This window comes from Lepisosteus oculatus, chromosome 6 (genome assembly GCF_040954835.1).
Source record: "Lepisosteus oculatus isolate fLepOcu1 chromosome 6, fLepOcu1.hap2, whole genome shotgun sequence".
Taxonomy (NCBI): Eukaryota; Metazoa; Chordata; class Actinopteri; order Semionotiformes; family Lepisosteidae; genus Lepisosteus; species Lepisosteus oculatus.
In genome coordinates this window covers 29,716,841-29,741,851 of record NC_090701.1, presented here as the reverse complement: position 1 = coordinate 29,741,851, position 25,011 = coordinate 29,716,841, and the positions used below count along the sequence as shown (strand labels likewise).

Genomic DNA, 25,011 nt, shown 5'->3' with positions numbered 1-25,011 from the left:
ACACATGACAAACACTGTGCAGCCAAAAAATCCTCTTTTTCCTTGCATTGTTAAGACTGGAAAACCCAGCTTTTTGAATTGCAGGTGCCGCACCTGTAAAGCTGTTGATCATCTACTGTAGATCAGTTCTGATCCCTGAACCTTATGTTGTAAATCAGTCTCAGTCCCTGAGCCCACACCAAGCCAAAACTCTTTAAACTTGTGCTGTGATTGAAGCTCTTTCATTTAAGGACGTCATCACAGCTAATTTCAAACCTGTGTGAATCCCAGACTCTCATTCATACTGTTTTGTTTTTCACAGAAGTGGGTGGTAAATGCATTATTTTTAAAGATGTTGTCTAAGATATTGACCTTAAATATGTATATCCAACATCCATTGAGTATATTTGTTCTGTTTCAAATTCTGTGGTGGTGTGTATTTACATTCTTGACTTGTGAAAACTTGAGTCTGAGGGTTTTAAAGAGTTAAAAAATCCTTTGAATTGCTCAGCACTGCAGCTAACTGGATGACAGACAGTTTCAGGGTTCTTAATTGCGGCTGGTCCTCTTTACCCTATTGATATGCGTCAATTTCATCCCCTGTAAAAAGCCTTCCACTTCAATCCAGTTCCCACCATTAAAGAGCTGCTAGCACATAGGTGACACAAGCTGGCATTTCCAATGAGCAAAGGTGCTATATTCTTCATTCTCAATGGCCTGTTCTGTTTCTCGTCTTAGAGGGAAACCATTACATTACATATTATAGATGAACTGAACAGGACAGAGGAGGTGATAAAGTGGGCAACAAATAGTCTTTCAAACCTCCATCTGTATTGCTCCATAAAGCCCACAAATAGCAGGATAATGGGAGTTTGATGTGCTGCTGATAGTCTAAGTGACAGTCAATAACTCCCAAGAAACCTTTTTCAATGAGGAGTAGAACATGAGTTTATTTCTGTAATGACAGCAATCCAGTTAGTGGTGACAGTGTCCATATTGCCGATTCAGTTGTACATCTGGAAGGTCTCAAATGAGAGGGGCCCATAAAGCTTTTTTCACTTTGGTTCTATAACAAAATAACCAGTGCTGAGCATGGTGAAATCAAGCCCACAAACATTAATTTCCTTTCACCACACCACATGCTGGATTGGTCAGTTTTGAGTAGCCAAAGAGACCACAGTGCTGTCCACTATGTCACCAAACCACGTCACTGTTGTCTGGGTTGTTCTGGACATGAAGTGAGGGCAAAACGCATGGCTCTGGTGCCTACAGCATACAGCTGAAAGAAAGATGTCATGTTACAATTCTTAAAGAAATTATGTGGCAGCATAATGTTAATCAGGTCTTAAAATCTGGTTCACATGAAGACTTGTGAGTGAGTGGAAGACCCTGCAACCCTGTCAAAAATGACTTGTCCATGAATAGAGCATTTCATAAAGCTGCCACTCATACCTAGCCTTTCTTTAAACTTTTGCTTATTGTAGGGCTAATAGTAGTCCAAAACTATGTAATCATGAATATAATGAAAAAACAGTTAACTTTCTCTTCTTTTCATCTACCAATTTTAACCATATTACTTCTTATTTAGTTAATAAATTATAAAGTGGATTGTTAAGTATTGTTATTACATTACCAGAAAATTGATTTAATTGACTTACAAATATAATTTGCTTTTCCAAATTTCTATTTAGGATATTCCAGTTCTTCTGCGATCTTTGTGAAATTCAAAAATTAGAAAGGAACTTGTCCGACTTAAAAATGCTGATAATGTGTTTCTAGATATGGAGCTTAGCCTCACATTTACCTTTGGGACAGTAAGGACTGGTTTGTATTGATCATGGTATGTTTGTATTTCCTACTCCTGCCATCTTTTCAATCTTTGAATTCCATTTTCACCTGATCAAGCAGTAATGCAAAATTATTTTATTCTCCTGAATCTTTTCTATAAAACTTTCTTACACGGGATTAATCAGATTTGGGGCTACAGTATGTACAGTAACCTCAGAAAATAATAGCTGTTTTTGTAAATGTACTACTACTATTGATAAGGCAGGAAATGTTTTTCCCTGCCTCACAGTTTAGATCAAAACGGTTGTGTATAAATGTATTCTCTTCAATACAGGTCAGACTTAGAAGTGTCATGGAAAGTAAAACATGGTACCGAGATGAACGGTGTCATGAAAATCATTCACCGTTCATGAAAAACTAGGAATTCTGAGAAGATGCAAAACAGAATGGACACCTTAAACTGGCAAGAACAATGTAGGAGTTTTAGGTCACATAAAAGGATGTAAAGAAGATGTGACAGTAAAAGAACTGCGTAGGCAGATTTTTTTTCTTACCTGCTGACGCTTTATGGATAGTTACTAATGCGTCTTTAATGCCCATAAATTCTTTCCAATATATGACCCTTGTGCCTTTTGTGAAACTGTCTGTTAGTTGACGCTTGGCCTCCTCTAGGCTGGGGGTGGTGTGTGTGTGTTTGGGGGGGGTGCTGGTTGGGGGACTGTCTATTCAGGGTAAAGTAGATATATACTGTATCCTGAAGGAGTTCCCAGCAGGAGCTGCCTTTTCTCACTGTGGCCATCCTTTCCCAGCCCCCCTCATTTCCAGCCTGACAATGGGATTAATTGCACACACATTCTGACCCTCAATAGGTCCCCTCCCCTGCTGCCAGTGAGAGAGATGCCACTCACTGCCTCTTTTATTGGTCTCCTTTCTTCATTGCTCAGAGACGGAGAGACAGAGGCTCTCTTCTCCTCCCCTAAGCAGACAGAGCTGTACGAAAACCATAAAAATTGCCTATAATGGCACAGGATGAATGAGTTCGGCAAGCACAATGACCTGGCCCTGAAATGACCATATTTACCCCCCCCCCCCCCCCCGCCTCCTCCCCCAACAGCCAGGGACCTCGTAACTCACAGGAAACCGCAGGGGCAAAATGATTCAGGAAGCCTGCCTGTATAGACCCAGTCAGAACCTCGTAAGTCTCTTGTAAAACCACCACGCTGTCTCATTCTGTCCACACACAAACTTCCTAGGCGTTACTGAAACACCCATCAGATAGGCATTTGCACTTTCCGAGGTGGCTGGTGAAGTTATTATTGGATAAAATACAGACACCCTCTCCCCCAAAAAAGAAAATTCAGGGTATCTTTCTGAAAGTCAAATTTCTGTCAAGTTACTGAAAATAAATGGGACAATTGGACAGCGGTTTAAAACCTGACTACAGAGTTTTAACAACTTATTTAAAGATGCATAAATCATTGCGGCAGCACTGTCTTTCCATTACTTCTTTATTTGCCTTTTCCCAGCTCCTTTCACACTACGCCAAAATTAATTTCACTGCTTAAGAACAAATCTATCTGGCACTGGTTTATTTGATGATTTACACTAGGACTCAGTATAAACGTATTGTAACCCACCCACCACTCTTGCAATTTCATTGTGGTACCCAACAGGCGCCCTGTAAAACATCTTGATCAGATTTCCTTTGCATAATCTTACAATATCAGCAAGACTAATAGAAGGATTTTGGAGAACTTTGATTATGCTTCTTCATTAGTTGCATTTTTACCTTACAATTATTTAGGGTACAATAATGAGCAGAGTCACCACAGCTCCACATCACATTTACGTTATACTCGGACAGAACCCTTCCCCTTACTGCAAGACTGCAGTCTAAGCTTAACCCTAGTACTCTAAGCCTAAATGAGTGCTAGAAAGGACTTTGGGCCCTGTACAGGGATTAATGGACAAAAGCAAGTGGTAGGGCTCGGAGGGACTCTTTAATGGCGCAAATCTTGCCCCATCAGCCACTTGCAATGGACAATCACCCCGTTAAGAACGTTTTTATTGCACGTTAGTTTCAGACCTTGCTAGAATGTTTACTGATTGTGAGAATGCTTTCTATTGTGAGATGTTGTTTTGGAAATAAAGTTTATTTTGATAAAAAAACAAACTTGCAGATATTTGTACAACTCCTGCAGAGTGTTTATTTGGATTGTCTGGCAACCTGTGCCACAGTGACCTCGTGTGCAGTGCAGGGATCACCACATGGTGAAGGAAGCTATGTTCATTAACCATACCATAGACAGGGGCCGTGATGGGCTGTTTGTTAGTAACCTAGTGGTAATGGAAGGAAGTGTGATGTCAGTCTGAATCTTTCAGAGTTGTTAAGTATTATTTTGCCAAGTACTCAAGACTCACACATTTCATTAACCTGGTCAACGTCTCTCTAACCTTGCCTACTAACAAAAAGTAGATTTCATAGTTGTGATCACACTCTAGTTCAGTTGTGAAGTTTCAGGCACCCATAACACAATTTGATTTGTATAATATTTGTCAGTATAATACATTTGTCAGTTGTCCATAATGTATTAATTCGAGCAGCACTCAAATCTCTGTGGTTGCCTTTATAAAGCTCAAAATAAAAATGTGATAAGTGTTGTTAAACCACGAAACAGTGGTCCCAAGTACTCCATATTATTTGACAGAGAGCTGCAAGTTCTTATTCTCTTCTAACACTAGAAGCAAGAACCCAGCAGTCAGCACAAACCTAACCTACTGTCAGCCCTTAATCACACATGCTTTCCCTTCTCCTGCAGTGCTTTGTTCGAACATGATTCCTTTTCCACTGACTCTCCCTATGGCTGTCTTGAGTCTCAGCATCCCTGCGTCAGTGAGAAGACCGATCACACCCCACCCCCAGACACACACACAACCCCTTCCCTGTGCTGTAGCCAGCATCGCAACTCGAAGGGGAAAAAGCACAGGACGAAAATGCAATGGCCACTTACTAAGTGACAAAAGGGAATGGCTGGGCCTGTGGTGCTGGGGGAAGGGTTGAGCCATGCTGTTGGGTGGTGGACAGAGCTCTTTTGCGATGAAACAGCAGCTCTGGATGAAACTACCACGCTTATAACACACAGGCGGAAAGAACTGGCAGAGAAGGGGGGAAAAAAAAACCTTTCTGGTGTTGTTTTTTATTTTCTCCCCCACTGGGTACACTGCATTGTCTGTTTGCGATGGCCCTGAGGCACTGGGCTGCACAAAAAGACTAGTGTGTTTTATACAAGAGGCTACAATTGTTTAGTAACTAGTTTGCTCTCTTACTGCACCCTGAGGTGACTGCCAATAGAATCCGCTTTTTCAGATCCACTCCAATACAAACATCACAGTCCATTATAAACACCCAGGGGCATTCCAAAAGACTTGTACCAGTGCTGACATTTATATCAGCGCACAGGGACAAAAGGAACACTTGATTCAGGGAAGAAAAAAGAACTGAGGCATGATGATGTTCTGTGGCTGAAACAATTAGAAGTGAATGAATAATAAGTCTCGGGATACTGCATACTTACCATCAATCGGTTCCGTTTCCCCGTTAAAAACACTTAAACTCTGAAGATTATGAATTAAGTCTAGCTGTTTTACACTTAACATCCCAGCAGTTGTTTTACCTCATCAATCCCTCAAGAAGAGTTTAAAGGGGACAATCATTAATCCTAGAGCCTGTTTAACAGTAATTTCAACCCTGCAATTTCCCAGCTGAACATATAGTAAATATTTTATGATTGTACTTCTATTGCTTCCAGTGGATAAACAAAAATATATTCTTTATACCAAATTGGTGATGTACAATCGGCTATTAAACAAGAATTACAAGTACACTGTTTAAAAATCATTGTTAACCATGTAAATAATCCTATACAGAGAGGGCAATAGATACTGTTCATTAACCTGGGATTCATTGAAGACTCAATGACAGCTAATTACTGTTTTATGGGAAGTAAGCAGTTCAAAAATAAAGCAATGAAAACCTAGTGTCTTTCGACCCTTGATCCCTTCTCAAACATTAAAAATGAAAGAACGGACTGCAGCGCAGTCAGATGGAAAAGCAAAAAAGTCCTTAAATAACTGAGCAGATATTATTGAATCTGGTCGCTATTTTTTTTCCTAAACAGCAAAGGCGATTAAGTAATACATTTCTTTGGGTGTGGTTTCTAAACACAGTTTAATGGTATTTTAATTTAATACTCTGTAAAAAATGCTTTAAAGGAAAGCAATTATTTCTGAAATACAAAAACCAACAGCATGCACCTGCAGGACCATGGCCAATGCAGACACAACATTTCAAATGTACTGAACGAGGAACAGATCACATTAAACCCCTGACGCATAAAGTTCTGTTTTTATAGCTACACTAAGGAGATTCATTTTTTTGTACTTTTCTAGTACTCTGCCTATTAGTCCACTCCAGTGTTTTTTTTTTTTAATATGCTATTTCTACTGCAACAACCTGTCAAAAGAGTACATGTAACAAGAAAGGAGTGGACTAAATACAGATGCTATAATGTGCTCCTTCAGCAGTCCAGGCAAACATTTCAAATGTTCCATCTTATTCGCTGCTGTCTGTTAAGGATATAAGTGGTTTCTTTTAACGTTTCTTGCGATTCCAGTGTATGAAGATCAAGACGCTGCACTGTGAGGCTGTGCGACCGTCCTAGTTAGGCTCCATTACTCTTGCCTGAACCTGACAGCAAGCCTTGAACTCCTTCGCTAAGTAGCAGGGATCTGCAGGCCTCCCTCCCTGGGTGACAAAGCTCATTAATCGTCCGAGTCGGTGTCGTGGCGACGCTTGTGGCCACGTGCAGGAGGGGATGGGGCTGGCTGCCGGCTGTCGCGGTGGTGGGCCCCGCCAGGCCGCGCTGGGGGAGACCCCCTGCCCGAGGACGGGTCCGTGTCGTGGCGATGCCTCCTGCCAAAGGGGGGCTGCCGCTCGGCCTCTGCCTCCCCCGATGAATAGCTGTCACCGCGCCCGGCACCACTCTGCCGCCTGGATGATGGATGATGGACCTTTCTCCTCCTGAGGAGCACACACACACAAAAAGGGAAAAACAAAATAAATGAATGAATGGGGGAATGAAAGAAACAGAAAGAAAGGAAAGAGAACAGGACAGGTCAGCTTGTCTTATTAGTGAAATGCTCCCTTCTTTCCCCACCATAGAGAAGAAACACAAGTGACTTGCAATGGGCATACCACTCAATCAAATGTTTCTACAGGGGGGAGTGCGTGTTGCAGCACACACATTTTCAAATGCTAAAGGAAACTGCTGATGGTAAGCGCCGATAAAACAGCACAAAAGTTACTTGCGTTCAGCGCTGAGGAAAGTAACTTTTTGAAAGTAATCCATTACAGCCACAAGTTTCTCATGTAAAGGATTACTTTGTAAAATGAACAAGCAAATGGGGAAGGTAACTTTATACAAATCGGCAGTAACAGTGATTTATGTAGTGTGCACACAGCGAATATTTAAAGTAGTACATTACCTTTTAAAAGCAATTTCCACAACATTATTTTAAAAATGTAATTCCTATCGCAAGAAACTGATTTATTTTTTTTAATGAATAAGAATGGATTACTTTTTAAAATAGCTTTCCCCAAAACAGTTTACGTTATCAAGTTATCTATCCTTTCCTTAATGAATTGGGAATTTTTCATTTCATTATTAGTCACCAATCTAGATCACACTACATTGAGACATCATCTCACTATAATCTAAGGATTATTAGCAGGATTAGTTATACCTGTACATAACCAAAACCCACTCAGATGATGAACAATAACCTGGAAAAAAAGTTACATGATAAAGAAGACTAGGTTGGCTGCAAAAAGAAAGATCAATGAGACAGTGCGAAATTTCAATGAGAAATTTAAAAAGGTAGAGTTGTCTGTGTAGGTGCAGAAAGCAAATAAGGTATGTGATGAGAGGACATGAAGGCAAATTCATTGGCAGGATGGGACAATTTCAGAATTGTGACACTGAAGTGAATTGAAATTTGGCATTCCATTCTTCTTTTGATAAGTCAGCATTCTGAAGTGTGTTGACTCTTCAGATTCAAAGACCCAGTTTGACCCAAGACTACAATTCTAGCACTGTGTAACAGATTAAGTGTTTCTACCAGGCTTTTAAGTTCTTCTGACAGTAACCTCTGGCATTATGTGTGAGGAACACTCAATTCTCTCTCCTTACTGTATTTTAAACTGAGAAAGAAACATGTGCAAAAGGTGAAAGAGGGCTTTATAGTGGTTGGATACAGAAAGCAACACTCTCTTACCATTATAAAAAGCCTTTTTGCACCCTCTTCTGTCCATACTGAGACTCTGAATTACAGACATGGAATCACTATGAGCACTGTTAAACCTTGTATATAATAAATTGCACATTACCAGCAAACTACTCATTTTTCCATAGGCCATTTGCTTAATGATGGTGGTGTGGTCCCTAATGGGTACACAAAAAAATTATCAGAACTGAAAAAAGGTGCAAGGTGGTCTTGTGAAGCTCAGTGAGACCCCTGACATATTTAACTTGAGCAATGCTGGGAGAAAAGTGGTGCACTTGTTAGCTGTGAGAAGAGAAGTGTAAAGGAAAGCGGCTTCAATTCAGTGATTTTTTTCTCTGACGTTTTCAGTTGAAGTTCTCTGTTGATTCATGCTGAGAGCAACAAAGCTTTTCTAGTTTGTTTCATTCAGAAATCCTTTTATAAGCTGCTATTGGCCTTTTAAGATTTACATTTTAAGATGCCACATAATGATAACTTATATTAAACCACAATGAAGCAATATTGTTCCACTATGGTCAAATCCTGAATTCTGAAAATTTATTTTGCATTTAGAATATCTGGTTTTCTCAGGCTTTGTTTAATTTACATATATGTAGTGTTTGCATTATTTTTTCTAACAACACCACATTTCCACAGATTGATATCACACTGCAACAGGAAAATGGTCAGAGAACAGCAGACAAGAAGGAATACAGCTCCATCTAGCGTACTTTCTTGGTAACAAGGATCAGAAGAGAGATTACTGAGTTTTGTATTTCAAGAGATATATCAAGAGTTTTTTTAGGTCCCTAATCTTTTCCTAATATCCTGTTATTAGGTCTGATCAGACACTAATATGAGGAAGCAAGTGTAACCTGTCATATCAGGCAGCTGGAGTCTATCACTTCAGACAAGACAAGGCCAAAGAGCCTACAATTCCCTTATAAAAATATCAAACTCTGTCCAGTATTGAGTGTTCCCATTTTATTACCTGACAGAAAAAAAAACAGATCATGGCATAAAACATAAAATCTAACTTGTATTACTATCATATAATGTCCCACATATCTTATGAACACTAAGGTACATTATTGAACTTCTTAGTCTCCATCAGTTTCCATCTGTTCTTCTTTGAGATTGAGGCTATCCTCAGCAAAATAACGATAGTGTAGTATTCCTAACTGCTATTTTCATAGTGCAAGCCTCTACTGCTTATATTAGATTCTTTTGTTAAAAAAAACATTGGAAGCAAAAAAAGAACTAAATAATGTTAATAATTTTATTTTAGCAAAAGCATTAAGAACACAGGTGATGTCAAATTTGAATATTTTCCCAGCAAAAGTGAACTACTCAGGGATGGGTGTATGGTGCCCTTGGGTGGAGTTAAACAGTAAATGTAGGTCACAATAACAAAGGGCAGATATGGAAACTATCATAGTAATGAAAAAAATATTTTGTGTTTTACAAGGATTCTCAGTATGAAAGAATAAGGAATTTAAATGATTCACAGAAATCTGATTAATATTTGAAAGCTGCGCAGCCAAAAATATGTATCTCAGTAAGAATTAATTCAATCTTCTAGTGACACAACAGACAACGTAATGAAATCCATCAAAGCACGGTGGGTATGCATAACGGGGCCAAATACTGAACACGAAAGTACAATCATTAAGGATGGGTGCAAAACACATGAAGATAACCTGAGGTTTGTGTGCCTTAGGCACAGCAGTGAGGGCGGAGAGGTGGCACTGTGGCTAAGGATCTGCGCCTGTGGCTGGAAGGTTGCCAGTTCAAATCCCATGGCCAGCAGAGGAATCCTACTCCATTGGGCCCCTGAGCAAGGCCCTTAAACTCAGCTGCTCCAGGGATGCCGTATAAATAGCTGACCCTGCGCTCTGACCCCAAGCTTCTGTCTCCCCGTCTGTATGCCTGTGTGTCATACACACAGAGAGCACGCTGGGGTATGCGAAAAAGACAAAATTCCTAATGCAAGAAATTGTATATGGCTAATAAAGTGATCTAATTTTATCTTACTGACTGACATCTTCATGCAAGGCATGATGGTCCTCTTGGAGGTATTAATAACTGGAAATCTGTTATTTTATAACAGGCAAGTTTGGCATTTCTCAAAGCATGTCAAAGCCCATAGGGGTTTGGTGATTTCTGTCTTTTGCAGATCGTTGAAGAGCCAGCTCCTGTAACAAGAAACTGTTTCCTTTCAGTGACCCCAAGACTAATTAAAAACTAAGCAGTGGAAACATTCAGTAATCCCACCACACAGGATGTCCAGCACCATAGGCAATATCCACCCATCTATTTTCTGTTCGCTGCTTCTAATTTAGGGTCACGGAAGCTGGAGCCCATCCCAGCAAGCAACAGGAGCAAGGCAGGGTACCCCCTGGATGGGACAACCGGCCAACACAAGGCAGCAAGACACAAACACAAAGACACACACACACTCACACCAGGGATAATCTTCTTATGGGCCATTTAGCCTACCAGTATGCTTTTGTACTTTGGGAGGAAACCAGACCACCTGGAGGAAACCCACAGAAGCACAGGGAAAGGGAGAACATACAAATTCTCCACAGATAGCACCTCAGGTCCATAACTGAATCCAGGGCCCCAGCACTGCGAAGCAACAATGCTAACCCATTCGCCTCCCCTATAGGCAATATCATTCCAGCCATTCTCCATGATTCAGAGTGAGTCCTGATAACAGACTACATATTACACAAAACTATCAATGGAAATATACAGCAAATTTGAGGGGAAAACGGAGGAGAGACAGAAGAGGCAGGGAATATTGTCCAAAGGAATGCTTGTGCTTCACAGCAAAGCATATCTATAATGTTCCTATGTTACTCAAACCCCATTCAGAAATAAAACTTCAGAGCACCTAAATCAGTTGAATCATATCATCATAATAAGGAACCTTGTCTCAAGAGTTATTTTAAGTAAACTGATTAAGCTTAAAATCTGTAATAGTATGTATTAAAATTTTAAATATCAACAATTCACAGCTAGGTTATGAATCAATATTATAAACTGAAGGACAGCATTACCATAATTTTAGAAAAGCAAAGAGAGTGTAAAGCAAAAGATAATGTAGATAATTATTTTATGCTGTTTAATGTTGCTGGCGCTTAAACTGACAAAGGCAATGCAAACTAACTGCTCAAAAACTTGCTAAAATGTGTCTTTGACTATACCTCATAGTAGCACACTTACACCAAACCCTCTGAACATAAAGACTAAATTCACAGCCAGAGATATACAAGCTGGAGGCAGAAACAGGGTTACCTTTTGCTGTCATCATCAGATTCCGACTCAGAGGAAGATGAATGCCTTTTGTGGTGCCTGGTCTTCTTTTTTTTCTCCTTCTTCTTTTTCTCCTTTTTACTTTTCTTTTCTTTTTTGCTTTTCTTTTCCTTTTTGCTTTTCCTTTTGTCCTGCAAGCTAGCGGCAAAACATCAAAATATGTTTATTAGCATACATTACATACATACAGCGTATCTGTACATTGTGGGAGAGCACAAAACATAGAACATGAAACAAAATCTCACAACTCCACATAAAGAATACGAAAACTCTACAGAGAAGGTACCCCTAGGCCAGAACTGATCCTTCAACTCAAGAACTGTGAGGTGTGTGTGAATCATCCATAATGAAAAGTCCACCAACCAGCAATCTGGTTATGTTGACTTTTTAAAAGTATACTATATGAAGGATTTCATTTTAGACTGTGATGTGAATAAATGTACCTTTCACTAGACATACCAGACTCTTGTTTTAACATGGTGGGCATCAACAGACATCTAACTGAATTATTTTAATTTCTAACACTTGGAATTTTTCTTTAAATTATAATAGTTTAAAATTTTTTAAAACAATTATCTATTTCTGTCATTTGTGAAATGTTGCTCAATAATTGAAAAAAGACCTATATAAAAGCAAACAAAACCATTAATAATTTTTCCCTAGAATATGTAGGTGGGTCCCTGAATCCCTCTTGGGTGATTTTTCAGTTCAGCTAAGAGAATAAGGGAGCACACTTCTAGCAGGTCTGTGAATGTTAACTACACAGATAGTCATCTGCTACGTTCAAGGTCAAGAGTTTCAAGCAGAGATGTTACGTAGTGGTCAGGAGCCGATTCACAAGGGGGATTTAAAATCCACTACAGAAAATTATTTAAACAGCTTTCTTCCACCAAATAAGGCCAGACAAAAACAACCCCTTACATTTAAAGATTACTACTCTTCACAACAGGGATTGCTCAACTCTTCGGAATCGCTCCTCAAGCCAAGCCTTGAGATGACTAAAAGTGTGCTCTTCTTTGAGCCAGAGCAGAAATGTAGAGCCAGCACAATATCTACCAGCACGCATGGAAGCATCAAAAGAATTAGGAATGAAAGCATTTAATTTGAAAGAATTGAGGAGACGGTGAGGAAAGTGAAGTTTTACCTAGACCGAACACCATAGCACAGTTAGTTTAACTGAATAACTTTGACCAGAAATTTTTACAGACAAACCTAAGTCAGTGTGTTGATTGATATTTTTGTTAATGCTACAGTCAGTATTATACCTTTTTTTTGCTCAAGCCAAAGAGAAATTAATCAACCAAGCAGAGAAGCACAGAGGAATATTCCTTCCACCAGGACAGGAGATCAAAACCTTCATCTTTGCTTGTTTTGTGAACCTTCCATCCACAGTATAACTGCACTTTATTTGGATGGCAAAACAGTGTCAGCAACTGAAAAACCCTCTGCCATGGATTTTGTTCCCCCTTTGCAGGTGTTCTCTCACTGAAGATGTCCCAGAACCTAAAAGCTATGGGAGTCTGCAACATGCAAAATGTTCAGCTGTCATTTCAGGAGGCTGGTGGTAGCATTTACTCATCCAAAAACTGTGAGAGGCAGTGTCTGACATTTTAAAGATATCAGGCCAGTGATGCTTCTCTATAAATGCTGGAGAAATAACAACTTTTAAGGCTTTCAAAACTCAAATCATTAAGTCAGTTCTCATCCCCCTCCTTGAAATAGACCAATTCCAGCCTAGTATAAAGAGTGTTCCAATCAATGCGTCTAGTGCCTTCTATTAAGTTATACTGTTTGAAGCAAATCACATTGGCTTTCCTGGGGCCATGTAATCTAGACATTTCCTGGCTGAGGCATTTCAATTGGTTGTGCCATGCAGCATGGTTTTAAACATGCTAATGTTCAGTTGTCTAAGGGCTCTCAGAATGACCATGATATTGCCCTCCTGCTCTGGCACATAAACTAATTTAACATAGATCACCCAAATTAAAACTCCTTAGTCAGAGTATTATGCTTGTCTTCATGTTCTCTGTTGCGTCTTATAACACATTTTCCCATTGAGTTGTACAGGTCTTTCCTTGGGTTTCCACCTGCTGTTCATGTAATGCACAATCACAAAGAGGTAACTAATTCTGTGGTAATTCACCATCCACATATCAAATGTGATGTCTCTGTGACCTATTTTTTCCCATATTTTAAGCTTGAGAATGAAACTTTGAAGAACTTCTTGAGTCTACTTTATTGTGTTTCCAGAAACAGCAGTTAGATCAGAGAGCAATGTAACGATATCAACATGCCCCAGCTATAGTGGCTATCAAAAGTGTTTACCCCCCGTGGATTTTTTATTTTGTTGTGTTACAATGTGGAATCAAAATGTAATTAACTGGGAGTTTTTCCCATTAATTGACAGTAAACACAAAATTAAATTAAAGTCTTAAATTATTTATGAATATAACTGATTGCATAGGTATTCACCCCCTATGAGACAATATTTGATAAAGGCATGTTATTCAGAAATTACAGCCAGAAGTGTTCTTGGATAAGTTTTTTACCGGCTTTGCACATTTGGATCCTGCCATTTTTGCCTATTCTTCTTTGCAAAGTCACTCAAACTCCCTCAGGCTGCCAGGGAAAAGTTGGTGAACAGCAATTTTCAACTCCTGACACAGATTATTGATTGTATTTAGGGCTTTGACTGTGCCACTCCAGTACATTGACTTTTTTCTTTTTAAACTACTCCAGTGTGGCTTTAGCTGTATGTTTTAGGTCATTATCCTACTGAAAGATGAATCTTCTCCCAAGTCCCATGTCTCTTACAGATTGTGCTCCCTGACTACTGCTCTTCTCACACGGATACTCAGTTTTTGAGGGCACCCTGTTCTTCAAAGTTTCACAGCTGTGAATTGTCTACATTTCTTTATAATGGATTTAACTGTGCTTTGGGGGATATGTAATGTCTTGAAAATTTTCTTATTCTCTTACCCTGATGGGTTTTTTTCAATAACCCTTTCCCAAATTTACTTTGAAAGTTCCTTTGTCTTCGTGATGTACTTGGGAGCTGTGCTAATCAACTTTGGGTTCCTCCCAGAGAATGGTATATTTATCCTGAATGCATGTGAAACACCCTAATTGCACACAGCTGGACTCCATTTAACAAATTTAGTGACTTCTTAAGACATTTGGTTGCACCAGAGCCTATTTAAGTTCGTCTTAGTAAAGGGGGTTAATACTTATGTAGTCTCTTATTTTCTGTTTAATATTTATAATTAATTTAGGAAGATGTATATAATTTTGTTTTTGCTTTGACATTATAGAGTGTTTTGTGTCAAAATCCCAAATAAATACATTGTGATTATATATTGTAACACAGTTAAATGTGAAGAAGTCCAAGGGGGGTAAATAATTTGGATAGCCACTGTAATTCTCAGAAGCTCTGTTACCTAATTCAAAAGATTTTACAGACTTACAACATACTTCACTGCCAGTTTTGTTCCTGATAACCTATTGCATTTCCTGGGAATCCTTAACTCATGTTTTTTAAGGAAAATATAGGCACATTTCTCCATCAACTGGAATGGAGCTGCACTAATGATTTCAGAATGATGAAATTCCAGTTTTTATTAATTTTTCAAGCAAATAATCCACTTAATCATTTTTTTAATTCCTGATTAACTCACAAGACTAACACACATCTCAATTTTCCTTGGAAAGGTTAAATTTTGGCTATTGATCTCACCTGCTGCTGACATGAGAAGCAGAACCAGGAAGATGTTGAATGTTGAAGAATGAACAAAAAAAAATGGCAAGAATACCAGTCAGTCCTTCCCAGTCACGTCAAAAACATAGTCATTTTGGTGTTGTTATATACGTTCATAACTCAAGACAAATTCACAGCAATCACGCTAGTTGTGAACTTTTTCATATTCCAAACTCAAATCTAACTGTCTTTATAGGTTACCTGTGGTACACAACCTGATGCGGAACTGTTCTTACCTTTGGTCTTCTGTGTCAGTGTCTCTGCTCTCTGTCTCCCTCTTCTGATCGGAGATCTCCTGGCATCCTTCCACTTTATGATGCTGTGAAGTCGTCAATTCGTTGTTAAAATATATATTTTTTAATAACATAAATTCTTAAATTAAACACGTTTTTTTTTACATTTGGCTCATCCAGCAGATTACCTCACTTTCACGTTCTGAGCAGGCTTCATCAAGAATTCACTGTAATACGCTGTATACAGGCTATTGTATTATTATTAAAGCAATTAGAATTTGTTTATTAAAGCATGAAGTGAATTTATATAGAGAATCCTGGGTTGTCTTTTTTTAAATAAATGTGTAATAACATGGAGGAAATGTATCATTTCAGTTTAGTTCTCCATGTCCAGTTATTTACTTGAGGACAGAAAGATCTATCATCTTAACCCAATTACATTTGGGCTAGTTATCTGATGATATCTTCTCTAGTCACACCAACAAAGAGCACACTCACTGTGAAGACAGCTAAACCCAGCTTTGCAGCTTCCCTGTCCTGCTTGGAAAGCATCACTTTACTGGAACTGAAGCTGCAGAAAGAAGCAGACAGAGGGTAAATCAAAGCTATCAGAACCTCCTCCCAAATTGATCATAACAAACATTGTACAAAAAGGAAAACAAAGCTGCATCACAATACACTATGTGCTCAGTTAAATGTTCTTTATACAGTGCCTTCAGAAAATATACATCCTCCCTCGATTTTTTCACAATGTGTGATGTTACAAACTCAATTAAAACAGTTGTATGGTAATTTGTTTCACTGATCTACACAAATTATTCCATAATGTCAAACTGGAACAATTGTTCTGGATTTTTTTTAACATGTAAATCAACAGAAAACACAGAAATGTGTTTATTTGATAAGTCTTCACCTTTTTTGCTATGAAACTCCAAATAGTGTCCAGGTACATTCAATGTCCATGTGAGATCAAACTTGAATATTGACTCCACCTGTGGTCAATTTAATTGGTTTAATACTAGGTGGATGCTGCACACTGGTGGTAGTGGAAGGGAGTACCCATTACCTGTAAAGTGTTGTGAGCGGAGTGTCTAGAAAAGTTCTATATAAGTGTAAGCAATTATTAAGAAATGATAATGATACATGGTGTAGCTTGGCTCTACGTAGTCCCTTTCTGCCCTGCAAAGTGGGTCAGAGGTCACTGTTGATTGCCCATAAGGACGAGGTACCTGCAGTGTGGGTACCAGGACAATACCTGATAACATCCTAACCAATCACTGTGATGTCGTACCTTAAAAGCTTTCGCCCAACTTATTTTCATTACGTCACTCATCTTGCATTTGTAAACCCACTTTGTGGCTGATCAACAAAATTTGAAAACAATTTTAACAATCTTAAAATTTATCTTTGGCAACATTTTCAGTATCTAGTCCTCTGGAACGCTTTGCAAAGTTTTCTCTTCTTTCCACATTGAGACACTCCCAGCACAGGGGCACAACTGCCAAGTTGGACCACAGACCAACCCAGCCCAGCTCCATCAGCAGAAGGTTTATGATACAGTCAATGTATTTTAACTGTGAAATTATTAACTCTGATCTTTGTAATCCCTGAATGCATCAAATAAATGCTTCAGTGTAATATCAATAAATTGTACTGTATATTAAGAATTCATGTGTGAGTCTATAAATTATTGTGTTTTACTGTTCCAATTTCTAATTGCTACATCACAACTGCAACCCTGTGTTGGATAAAGTTAGAAAATTAGAAAATGCATGGAAGATAAACCATGCGGACAAAAAACCATGCAGCAACTGCCACAGGGCTTGATGAAATTGATTCTTCTAGAGTCAGAGGATAGACGCTGCTTTCAGATACAATGCAACTCTGAGACCATAGTCTTCATAATTGCTCCTTATCACAAAAATCACTTTAAAAAAATCACTGCAATAGAAAACTAAAAACTTGTTAATTGTGTTCTCTCTCCTTAACATATTTAGTTCACAGAGATGGGACATATTTTACAAGTCAGATTCCTTTAAATGTCCAAAGGAACCTCACCTGGAACTCCCAAGACCTGAGACTCTGTCTACATCCCTTGAATCATGATCCGTACCCTCCCTCCGACACACATCAGCCAAGTCCTGAGAATGAGAAAGAAAAAACAGTTTGAAACCTATTCAAAGCTCCAAAAAGATAAAATTGTGATATTTAAAAAAGATGAATAGTGCATTTTAAAATATAATAATGTAATAGATTTTGCTATGTCCCACAGTTTGCTTTCATAACATGCTTAATTTTAAGCCAGATTGTTCACTTTTCTTTATATTTATGTTTCACCACAAGATTCAGTACTCAGAATGCTGTGTTCAATCAGCTAAAATCTCAAAACAAAATTTTAAATGTAAAAAAAACACACAAGTACCCTAATAGCTTCTAAATGAAGTCCTATGTGTAACTGAAGAACTCTCAATGCTATATAAATAAAAACCTGCTGTGGCATCTACAACTAGCCTCTTGCAAGTGCTACACTGAAAGCACTGTGATACAAAAGACTAACATAAGAGTATAACTTTTTAATATGTAGGAATCAATAAACAAGTGTCTTTAACACAACGTGTGCTGTACTCTAACCAGCTTGATCATTTTTTACCAGAAAATAGCCCAGTCCATATCCATATCCTTCCACTTTATGATGCTGTGAAGTCGTCAATTAGTTTTTAAAATAATGGGTTTTTTATTACATAAATTCTTAAATTAAACACATTTTTTTACATTTGGCTCATCCAGCAGATCACCTCACTTTCACATTCTGAGCAGGCTTCATCAACAATTCACTGTAATACGATGTATACAGCCTATTATATTATTATTAAAGCACTTAGAATTTGTTTATTCAAGCATGAAGTGAATTTATATCAAGAATCCTGGGTTGTTTTTTTTAAATAAATGTGTAATAACATTTATTTAAATTACCATGTGTAATAACATGGTACGCATTTACATGATAGCAACAACTATGCTTATATCTTCTTACTAACCTCTTTGGTAAGACCAGTAGGCTGTCTTTTCACATCTTTGTAACCTCTGCAGAAGGAAGAGAAAAAATAAATTGTATAACGAACTTAGTGAAATGTTTAAAATGTATGGTTTTTAAAAATATTTACTTAAACATCAGGGGCAAGTACAATCGTTTTTACCAATACTGTGTCTATATTTTAATATTGCCCACAATTTGTAGTTCATGGGTTTTTGTATACTAAAAATATGAATTAGCTATGGTTTACTTCTCATTTGGGGTGATATTATTTCTGGGTGTGATGGCAACTGAAAAACCTGTCCTGTGTCATGGCACCTTGAGACTTGGCCAGAAAACAGCTGTAATGACGGTTGCTTAACTTTATTTAATCTGTTGGCATTATTACAGGAGCAGTCTCAGCAAAATGGACAAACAGTTTGGAATTTGGACCTGGGTCTGTAGACCAAATTAACTCATTCTCTAGCTCAATAGAAAGACATTACTGCTGATTGCCGTGTAAACTATTTAATGCTTTACTTAAAATGAATTGGGTTTTGTAACATAGTGCTGTCAGTAGTTAGTGATACCTGGATCAGTCAGGATCTCGTCAGGGAGAGGTACACCACCAAAACTGACAAAATGTGCTTCAACTGAAATGACAGAGGTGGGACTAACAGCGGTGAGCATCTGCCCCTGCATGCATGGAGAGATGCACCTGCCCTGTTCTGACAGGGCGTGACTCACAGAGCTGCCATCAGAGCCTCCTGCTCCGCCTGCCTCACTGCCGCCAGCTCCTCCTCCCTCGACAGCACTGCCTGGCCCTTCTTATCCTTGGCGTACCACGTCAGATCCCGGCCCTTCTGCCAGCGGCCCACTGGTGCCATCAGAGAGTTCCCTGTAAGGGCACAGCAGAGAGGACACCATTCAGGCCTTTGACAAGCATGACAGACCTGACTAGGAGTTACATCAAGTGTCTTTTGGGGGAAAAGGAATATATGGGCTGGACCTCACTCTCTTCTGAGCTGCAGCAGATACCGCATTACTATTACTGTATTAAGTGGTTAGTGTAACACAAGTTGGTTCTTCTCTACTAGAACTTGAGACCTTCTTTTCTTTGATAAAAAACATGATATAACTAAATTAATACAATACATAATTTTGGACATTTGGGAAAAAGAAATATTGCTGTAGGCTTTGTATAATGATGTTGAACATTGGAACTGTTACATTTCAAAGCTCATTTGCCCTGAAGGTGAACAACTGACCCTTGCACAGAGGAAAAAAAAAAACACTTTTCTTCAGCAGACTTTCACTTTCAGCAGATTTTCACTGTTTCTCCCTGGATGTGAGGGGAAATGTTTTATGAAACAGGCAGATACATTTGGGCAACCTATTCCCCTAATAACTTTAATGAAATAGTTATAAGTGGAATTTGACTTCGGGTACTGTAGTCATAAAAAGCATAAGGTTACAAATGAGTGGACCCCATGTTATTTAGAAGTTGGTAGCTAATTAATCTAAGGATCTTATCCAACCATTTCATGAACGAAGCCAGGGTTAGTCTTTAACCATATGCTTGTTCCATACTCCCACAACCCTTGTGGTAAAGATGTGCCTCCTATACTCAGTTTTAAATACACCTCCACATAGTTTCTAGTTCTGTTCTCAGATTTGTGTTTCACCGTTTATTCTGAAGAAATCTTCTGAGTTGACTTGGTTAATGCATTTGAGTATTCTGAATCTGGTCTCCTCGTAACCATCTCTTTCCAAGACTAAAGAGACTCGGTTCAGTCAGCCTGTCAGTGCAGGACATTCCCTGAAGCCTTGGAAGCCCGAAACCTATCTAGTTGCTCGCCTCTGGATGTATTCCAAAGCAGCAATACCCTTTCTTTAACTTGGTGACCAAAAAACACAATACAGTTTTAACCCAGTATCCCTTTATTTAAAATCTACTTTTAACTATATATCCTAACATTTCGTTTATAGTTTAAATTGCATGTCAATATTGATGTGAGTCAATATTGATAAAATGTTAATGATGTGTCAACATAAACACTTAAGTATCTCAAGTACCCTCATCTAACTCAAAGCGTTTTAGATTTTGTATTTAGACTTTTTTTCTGGCTGCGTTACATTAGACGTATTTGTAATAACAGACTCGCAGCAACAAGGAACGTTACTATAGTATAATGTAATCGAAGTGGTGCGGGACAAATGGTTTTTCAAGAGCCCTGTTCTTCAACGGATTTCTCTATGGTTCAACAAAGTACCGACTGAAGAGAAATTGAAAATATGCTTAAATGCAAAATGGTCAATACTCTTGCTCAGCATTACAAAGAACTCACTCTACCGATGGACAACCCAATGCCCTTAGGAAACGTGTAACTTGGGTATCTGACAGAGAGGATCGGCATCCCATCAGCTCAGAGAGGGCGATAGACGAGCCGTGAACGTGACCTAGTCAATCGAGCTGTGTGGGCGAACTATATTTTTAAGAGAAAGCACAAAGATTATGAGATGAAGGAATATCGAAAAGAAAAAGGTAAGAATCGCAACTGTCAATGTGATCACCCTATCCTTTAATAATGCTCCTGTTCCTTCTTACTCTCGGAGAATTCCGGCTTTACAACAGTCACGAGGTTGTAATTAATTCGGACCACGTTGCAGGTTTTATTAAAAATATAATTTCTGTTATGTTTATTCTAATCTCCGAGTAAAAAAATGTAAAAAAAACATGCATTGATGTTTTATTCAAAAAGAGGAAGTACATCTTGCGAAGTTTGCTTTGTATGTGCATGACTTACCAAGATAGTTTTCTCTGTGTTTGTCGCTCTTCACATCATCCCAGTTGAATTGGTCTTGGCCACCTCTCACGCCACCGGATCTCGAAGAACCAAACATCTTTTTTGTATAAGTAAAATAACAAATTTCGGAAAGCCTTAATAACAATACTATTTGGCTACATGCGCATTTCTCTATTGTGCGGCCTGTTCAATCCGGGGAGTTTCCTGTAAAAATACTCCGGGTTCCTTCAGGTTTAAGTGGCTTTGAGCCAGGCTGCTGTTATGGGTAGAGGAGAAACCGAAAGTCAGGATTCTGATTTTTAACATAAAATAATGTACACATATACGGTGTAAATTATGTGTCCACGCGATTTCTTGACTGCAGCGTGCTAGACTGTTACTAATTCAGCACTGGTTATCCGCGGTCTACTCTTCGCCACCACTAGGCGCTAATTCTTCCCTCCGCCTGCAGTCACTGCAGTTCTGACTCCCATTTCAACTAAGCTAGGGTTTGGCTGAATGTATGGCAACTAATGTTGTTCATCGTAACTGAGAGGTTACAATATTTAAGTACGCACATAATACATAGGTGCTGCATTTAGTACGTACACAATACATAGGTTCTGAATTGGGTAATAAATGGTATGCAGTAGATTAAGTATTGACATCAATGACGCTAAATGTAAATTGCTTATTCGTTATCTATTTTAAATGAGCTTCATTTTATATGATTTTAAATTCATCCAGTTTATGTTTTAAAGCAAACCATTTTACACAACTGTTCTAATCAGTAACCGTGTTGTATTCGTCTGCTTTGCTGTTAATTATTCATTACAATATTATTGTTTAAAATAACTTTTACTAAGGTATTTTTTAGTTTGAACTGTTCTTTCTTAAGCCTCTCATTTTCATTTTCAGCCGCCTTTTTGCGCAGTGGTGTATTTCCCTGCAGCAGTCACTGACAGCTGACGTGTATTTGTTTTGTTCTGCTCTTGCAGTCAGTGCCAATCTGGAAAGTATGAAGTCGTTATGTGGCTATAATAAGCGGTCTGCTTTACTGGATAAAAATAATCCCTAGTTATCTGAAGAAACGCTATGTGTTTTCCCGATAGAGGGAGCATATTCGTAAACGAATTAAACTAGAATGATTCAGAGGTGGCTAATGGCATCGGGAACTTTAATAGTTAACACTGTCATATACAATTAAATTTAACTAACCGATATGGTGACACATGGCAAATCGATTTATATATTATATGGTTGTTGTAACGCATACATTACAGACACGTCTTAATTTCTATTATATTTATTTTAACGGTGTTTCTTTTCTAGGCTTACGAAATAGTTTGATATTCAAGTGCTACAGTAGGATTTATAACTTTAAGACGCGTAGACGCGACGAGTAACCACAGCAACACACTGTCTTTGTCTCACTGTGATGACGTCGAAGTACAGCATCGTAATTTAATGGAGCTCATGCGAGAATACTACAATTGCGGAAAGGGGAAGGAGAGGTGGGGAAAATAGTCTTGAGCTCTTGTGTTACATCTATCTCACATGTATCAGAAGATTTTCTCCAGACTTCTTTCAGGTAGGCTCGAAACGTTTATGAAAGAAGACTTGCCTTTCATTATTCAATGTCGTACAGTACCACGCTGCATTTGAGGATGCAAAAGGCTTTTGCGTTGTCTTTTAGAGCTCTTCGTTTTCAATATTTTGAGATTAACAAGGTAGTGTATACCCTAGCGTAAAACGCTATAGTTAGTTTTTGTTTTCGGTTTGCTGAGAGTTAATTAAACTAGAGTTGTGTATGTGTAAGTGTACTAAATGGGATGTTATTCAAAAGGCACGTTGCGCCCGGTGAAGTTTCTCTTACTCTGTTGTTCCCGTTTCCTATTATCTCTCCCCCCGTATTGACTACAGTTTCATTGATGGTCGCATGTAAGTGTTTTGTTACTTATAGGGTTAACTGTAATAAATGGCCTTTTTGTTACAGGTTTGTACGTCCAGCTGGTTGTTTGACTTTCTCTTGAGATTTCATGAATTCTGTGCTTTGCAGGATCACAACTAAGGCAAGATAACGCAAAGTTTACTTTTCTTCCTTTATATCAGCTGTGACTGATACAGGATTTGAGCTTTCCCACAGCTTCCTGATAAGGATAATGTACCTAGTCAGCGCCACACCTAGGCGTGAATTAGTCAAACAAAAAACAAGAGTGGAGGAAACGGTGAATGCCATTTTAATGCTTATGATCTCCGCGTGATCATTCTTTGAGCCCCAAGAAGAAATCCTTGTGGAAAAAAATTAAGAAATAGTAACCAAGATCCAGGTGGGGCTGCACATTGGTGGTGGTGGAGGGGAGCCCCATTACCCGTAAAGCGCTTTGAGTGGAGTGTCCAGAGAGGCACTATATAAGTGTAAGCAATTATTATTATTATTATTATTAAGATCCTAAAGCTACACAGAAGACTTTATGTAGTCCGGGATTGTCTGAATTTTATGTTCTGAACCTCTTACTGTGATTGGTGGAAGTCCAATGTATTGAACTATTATCAGACGTCTACAGTATCTACAGGTCCAGATGATCATAAGTAATTTAGGTCTAAACAGGACTATTTTTCACATGATTGACTTTTAAAATGCGTGCAATGCAAAGAACATACGAGTCTAACATTGTTCGCCACCCATGTAGTAAATTTTGTTTAGAACATATGCATGAGAGGAGACTATTCTGTGTGAAATGGTCCCCTAGGTTGAACCTATCTATACAGGGTTTTGTATTCTAGGATCAAATCGCCTCTCATCATCTCTCAACAAAAGACTAAATAGATTTTGCTCCTTCATCCTGTCTACTTTTGACTGTCTCTTAAAACCAGTCATTTTTCTATTGCTCTTTGAACTCTTTCTAAGGCTATACTATCTTTGAGGTCTGATCAGTACATTTAGAGCTTAATATACTTAAACTGCTCAATATTTAAACTTCAGTTTTTGCCATGATTTTGTCCAGTCATTCATTTAGCCTTTTTGTTTAAAACATTTACATATAAATCATTTATTCAGCAGCAGACAGCATGTGGCTCTTAATGAATCACACATGATGAACTCCGTCAGTGGGAAATATTGATCACATGCATTTAATAGTAAAGTCATGATTTAAATTGTTTCCCGTGGTGTTTGACCTAATTGTGAAATAGCTTTTTTTAATTCATTGAGTATAAAAACTCATGACAGGAAAAAATCCTGACCTTGTGTCCAGATGAACTGCTGCTAGGCAGAGTTCAGATTCCTGTTCACATACTGTATAAAAATCATGATACAGAAATTGTTACAAAGATGAAAAATAAAATTGCACTCCCAGGTTGGTTTTTCGTGCTTTTGTGAGAGGGCTTACCATAGTAATTGAACTGAACTGGATCTGTTTCTGATTTGGTTTCATTTAGTGTGAAAAACAACATGGCAATATGCTGTAAATTTACTGTTCCTTCTACATGAGTCTTGTTCTTTTCTTTGATTCCAGCCCTGCATTAGTGTCTGCAGTACATCATTTTAGACCCTAATCTAATTAGATCTTTTACTAATGTATGACATTGTGGAACATATGTAACTTACCATAATATTGCCATGATATTACATTTTTACCTTTGTACCAGTACAGCAAATGTCTAGCTAAAATTGTAATTTAAGCCTATAAATTTAGCTTACCTTATCTTTATATTCCCTTTTAAACTCTGCTATAGTTTGGGCTTCTAAAAATTTTAAATGAGCCACGTCTGATGGGCTACCTCTGAATTCACAACATGTTTCATTGTCTTTAC

The 25,011-nt window shown here is 38.4% G+C and overlaps 2 protein-coding genes across 5 annotated transcripts in view; one reads left to right on the top strand and one right to left on the bottom strand.

Annotated features, from left to right (window-relative positions):
- Positions 1–5,976: 5,976 nt before the first annotated feature.
- c6h1orf35 (chromosome 6 C1orf35 homolog) lies at positions 5,977–21,754 on the bottom strand. Its single transcript, XM_015354152.2, has 8 exons — positions 21,217–21,754; positions 19,157–19,307; positions 18,435–18,480; positions 17,455–17,537; positions 15,895–15,967; positions 15,400–15,482; positions 11,392–11,547; positions 5,977–6,847 (listed from the first exon to the last, which is right to left on the bottom strand). Exons 1-8 carry the CDS (start codon positions 21,311–21,313, stop codon positions 6,589–6,591), a joined length of 948 nt encoding a protein of 315 aa, XP_015209638.1. The 5' UTR covers positions 21,314–21,754; the 3' UTR covers positions 5,977–6,588.
- guk1a (guanylate kinase 1a) overlaps positions 20,793–25,011 on the top strand; it is a 30,268-nt gene continuing 26,049 nt past the window's right edge. The window contains exon 1 of one of the 4 annotated variants that reach the window (XM_015354154.2): positions 20,793–20,954. In XM_015354154.2, the coding sequence (XP_015209640.1) occupies positions 20,930–20,954 (25 nt within the window). In that variant the 5' untranslated portion in view covers positions 20,793–20,929. Of the gene's footprint in view, positions 20,955–22,547; positions 22,787–25,011 lie in introns of those variants that run through there. The other 3 variants (XM_015354156.2, XM_015354153.2, XM_015354157.2) reach the window with 3 other exon arrangements.

Coding starts and splice junctions, on each gene's coding strand:
- c6h1orf35 (XM_015354152.2), bottom strand. CDS start 21,313: ATGTTTGGTTCTTCGAGATCCGGTGGCGTGAGAGGTGGCCAAGACCAA. Junction 15,483..15,894: donor TGGGTTTAGCTGTCTTCACA/GTGAGTGTGCTC, acceptor ACGACTTCACAG/CATCATAAAGTGGAAGGATG. Junction 11,548..15,399: donor ACTGACACAGAAGACCAAAG/GTAAGAACAGTT, acceptor TTTTGCCGCTAG/CTTGCAGGACAAAAGGAAAA.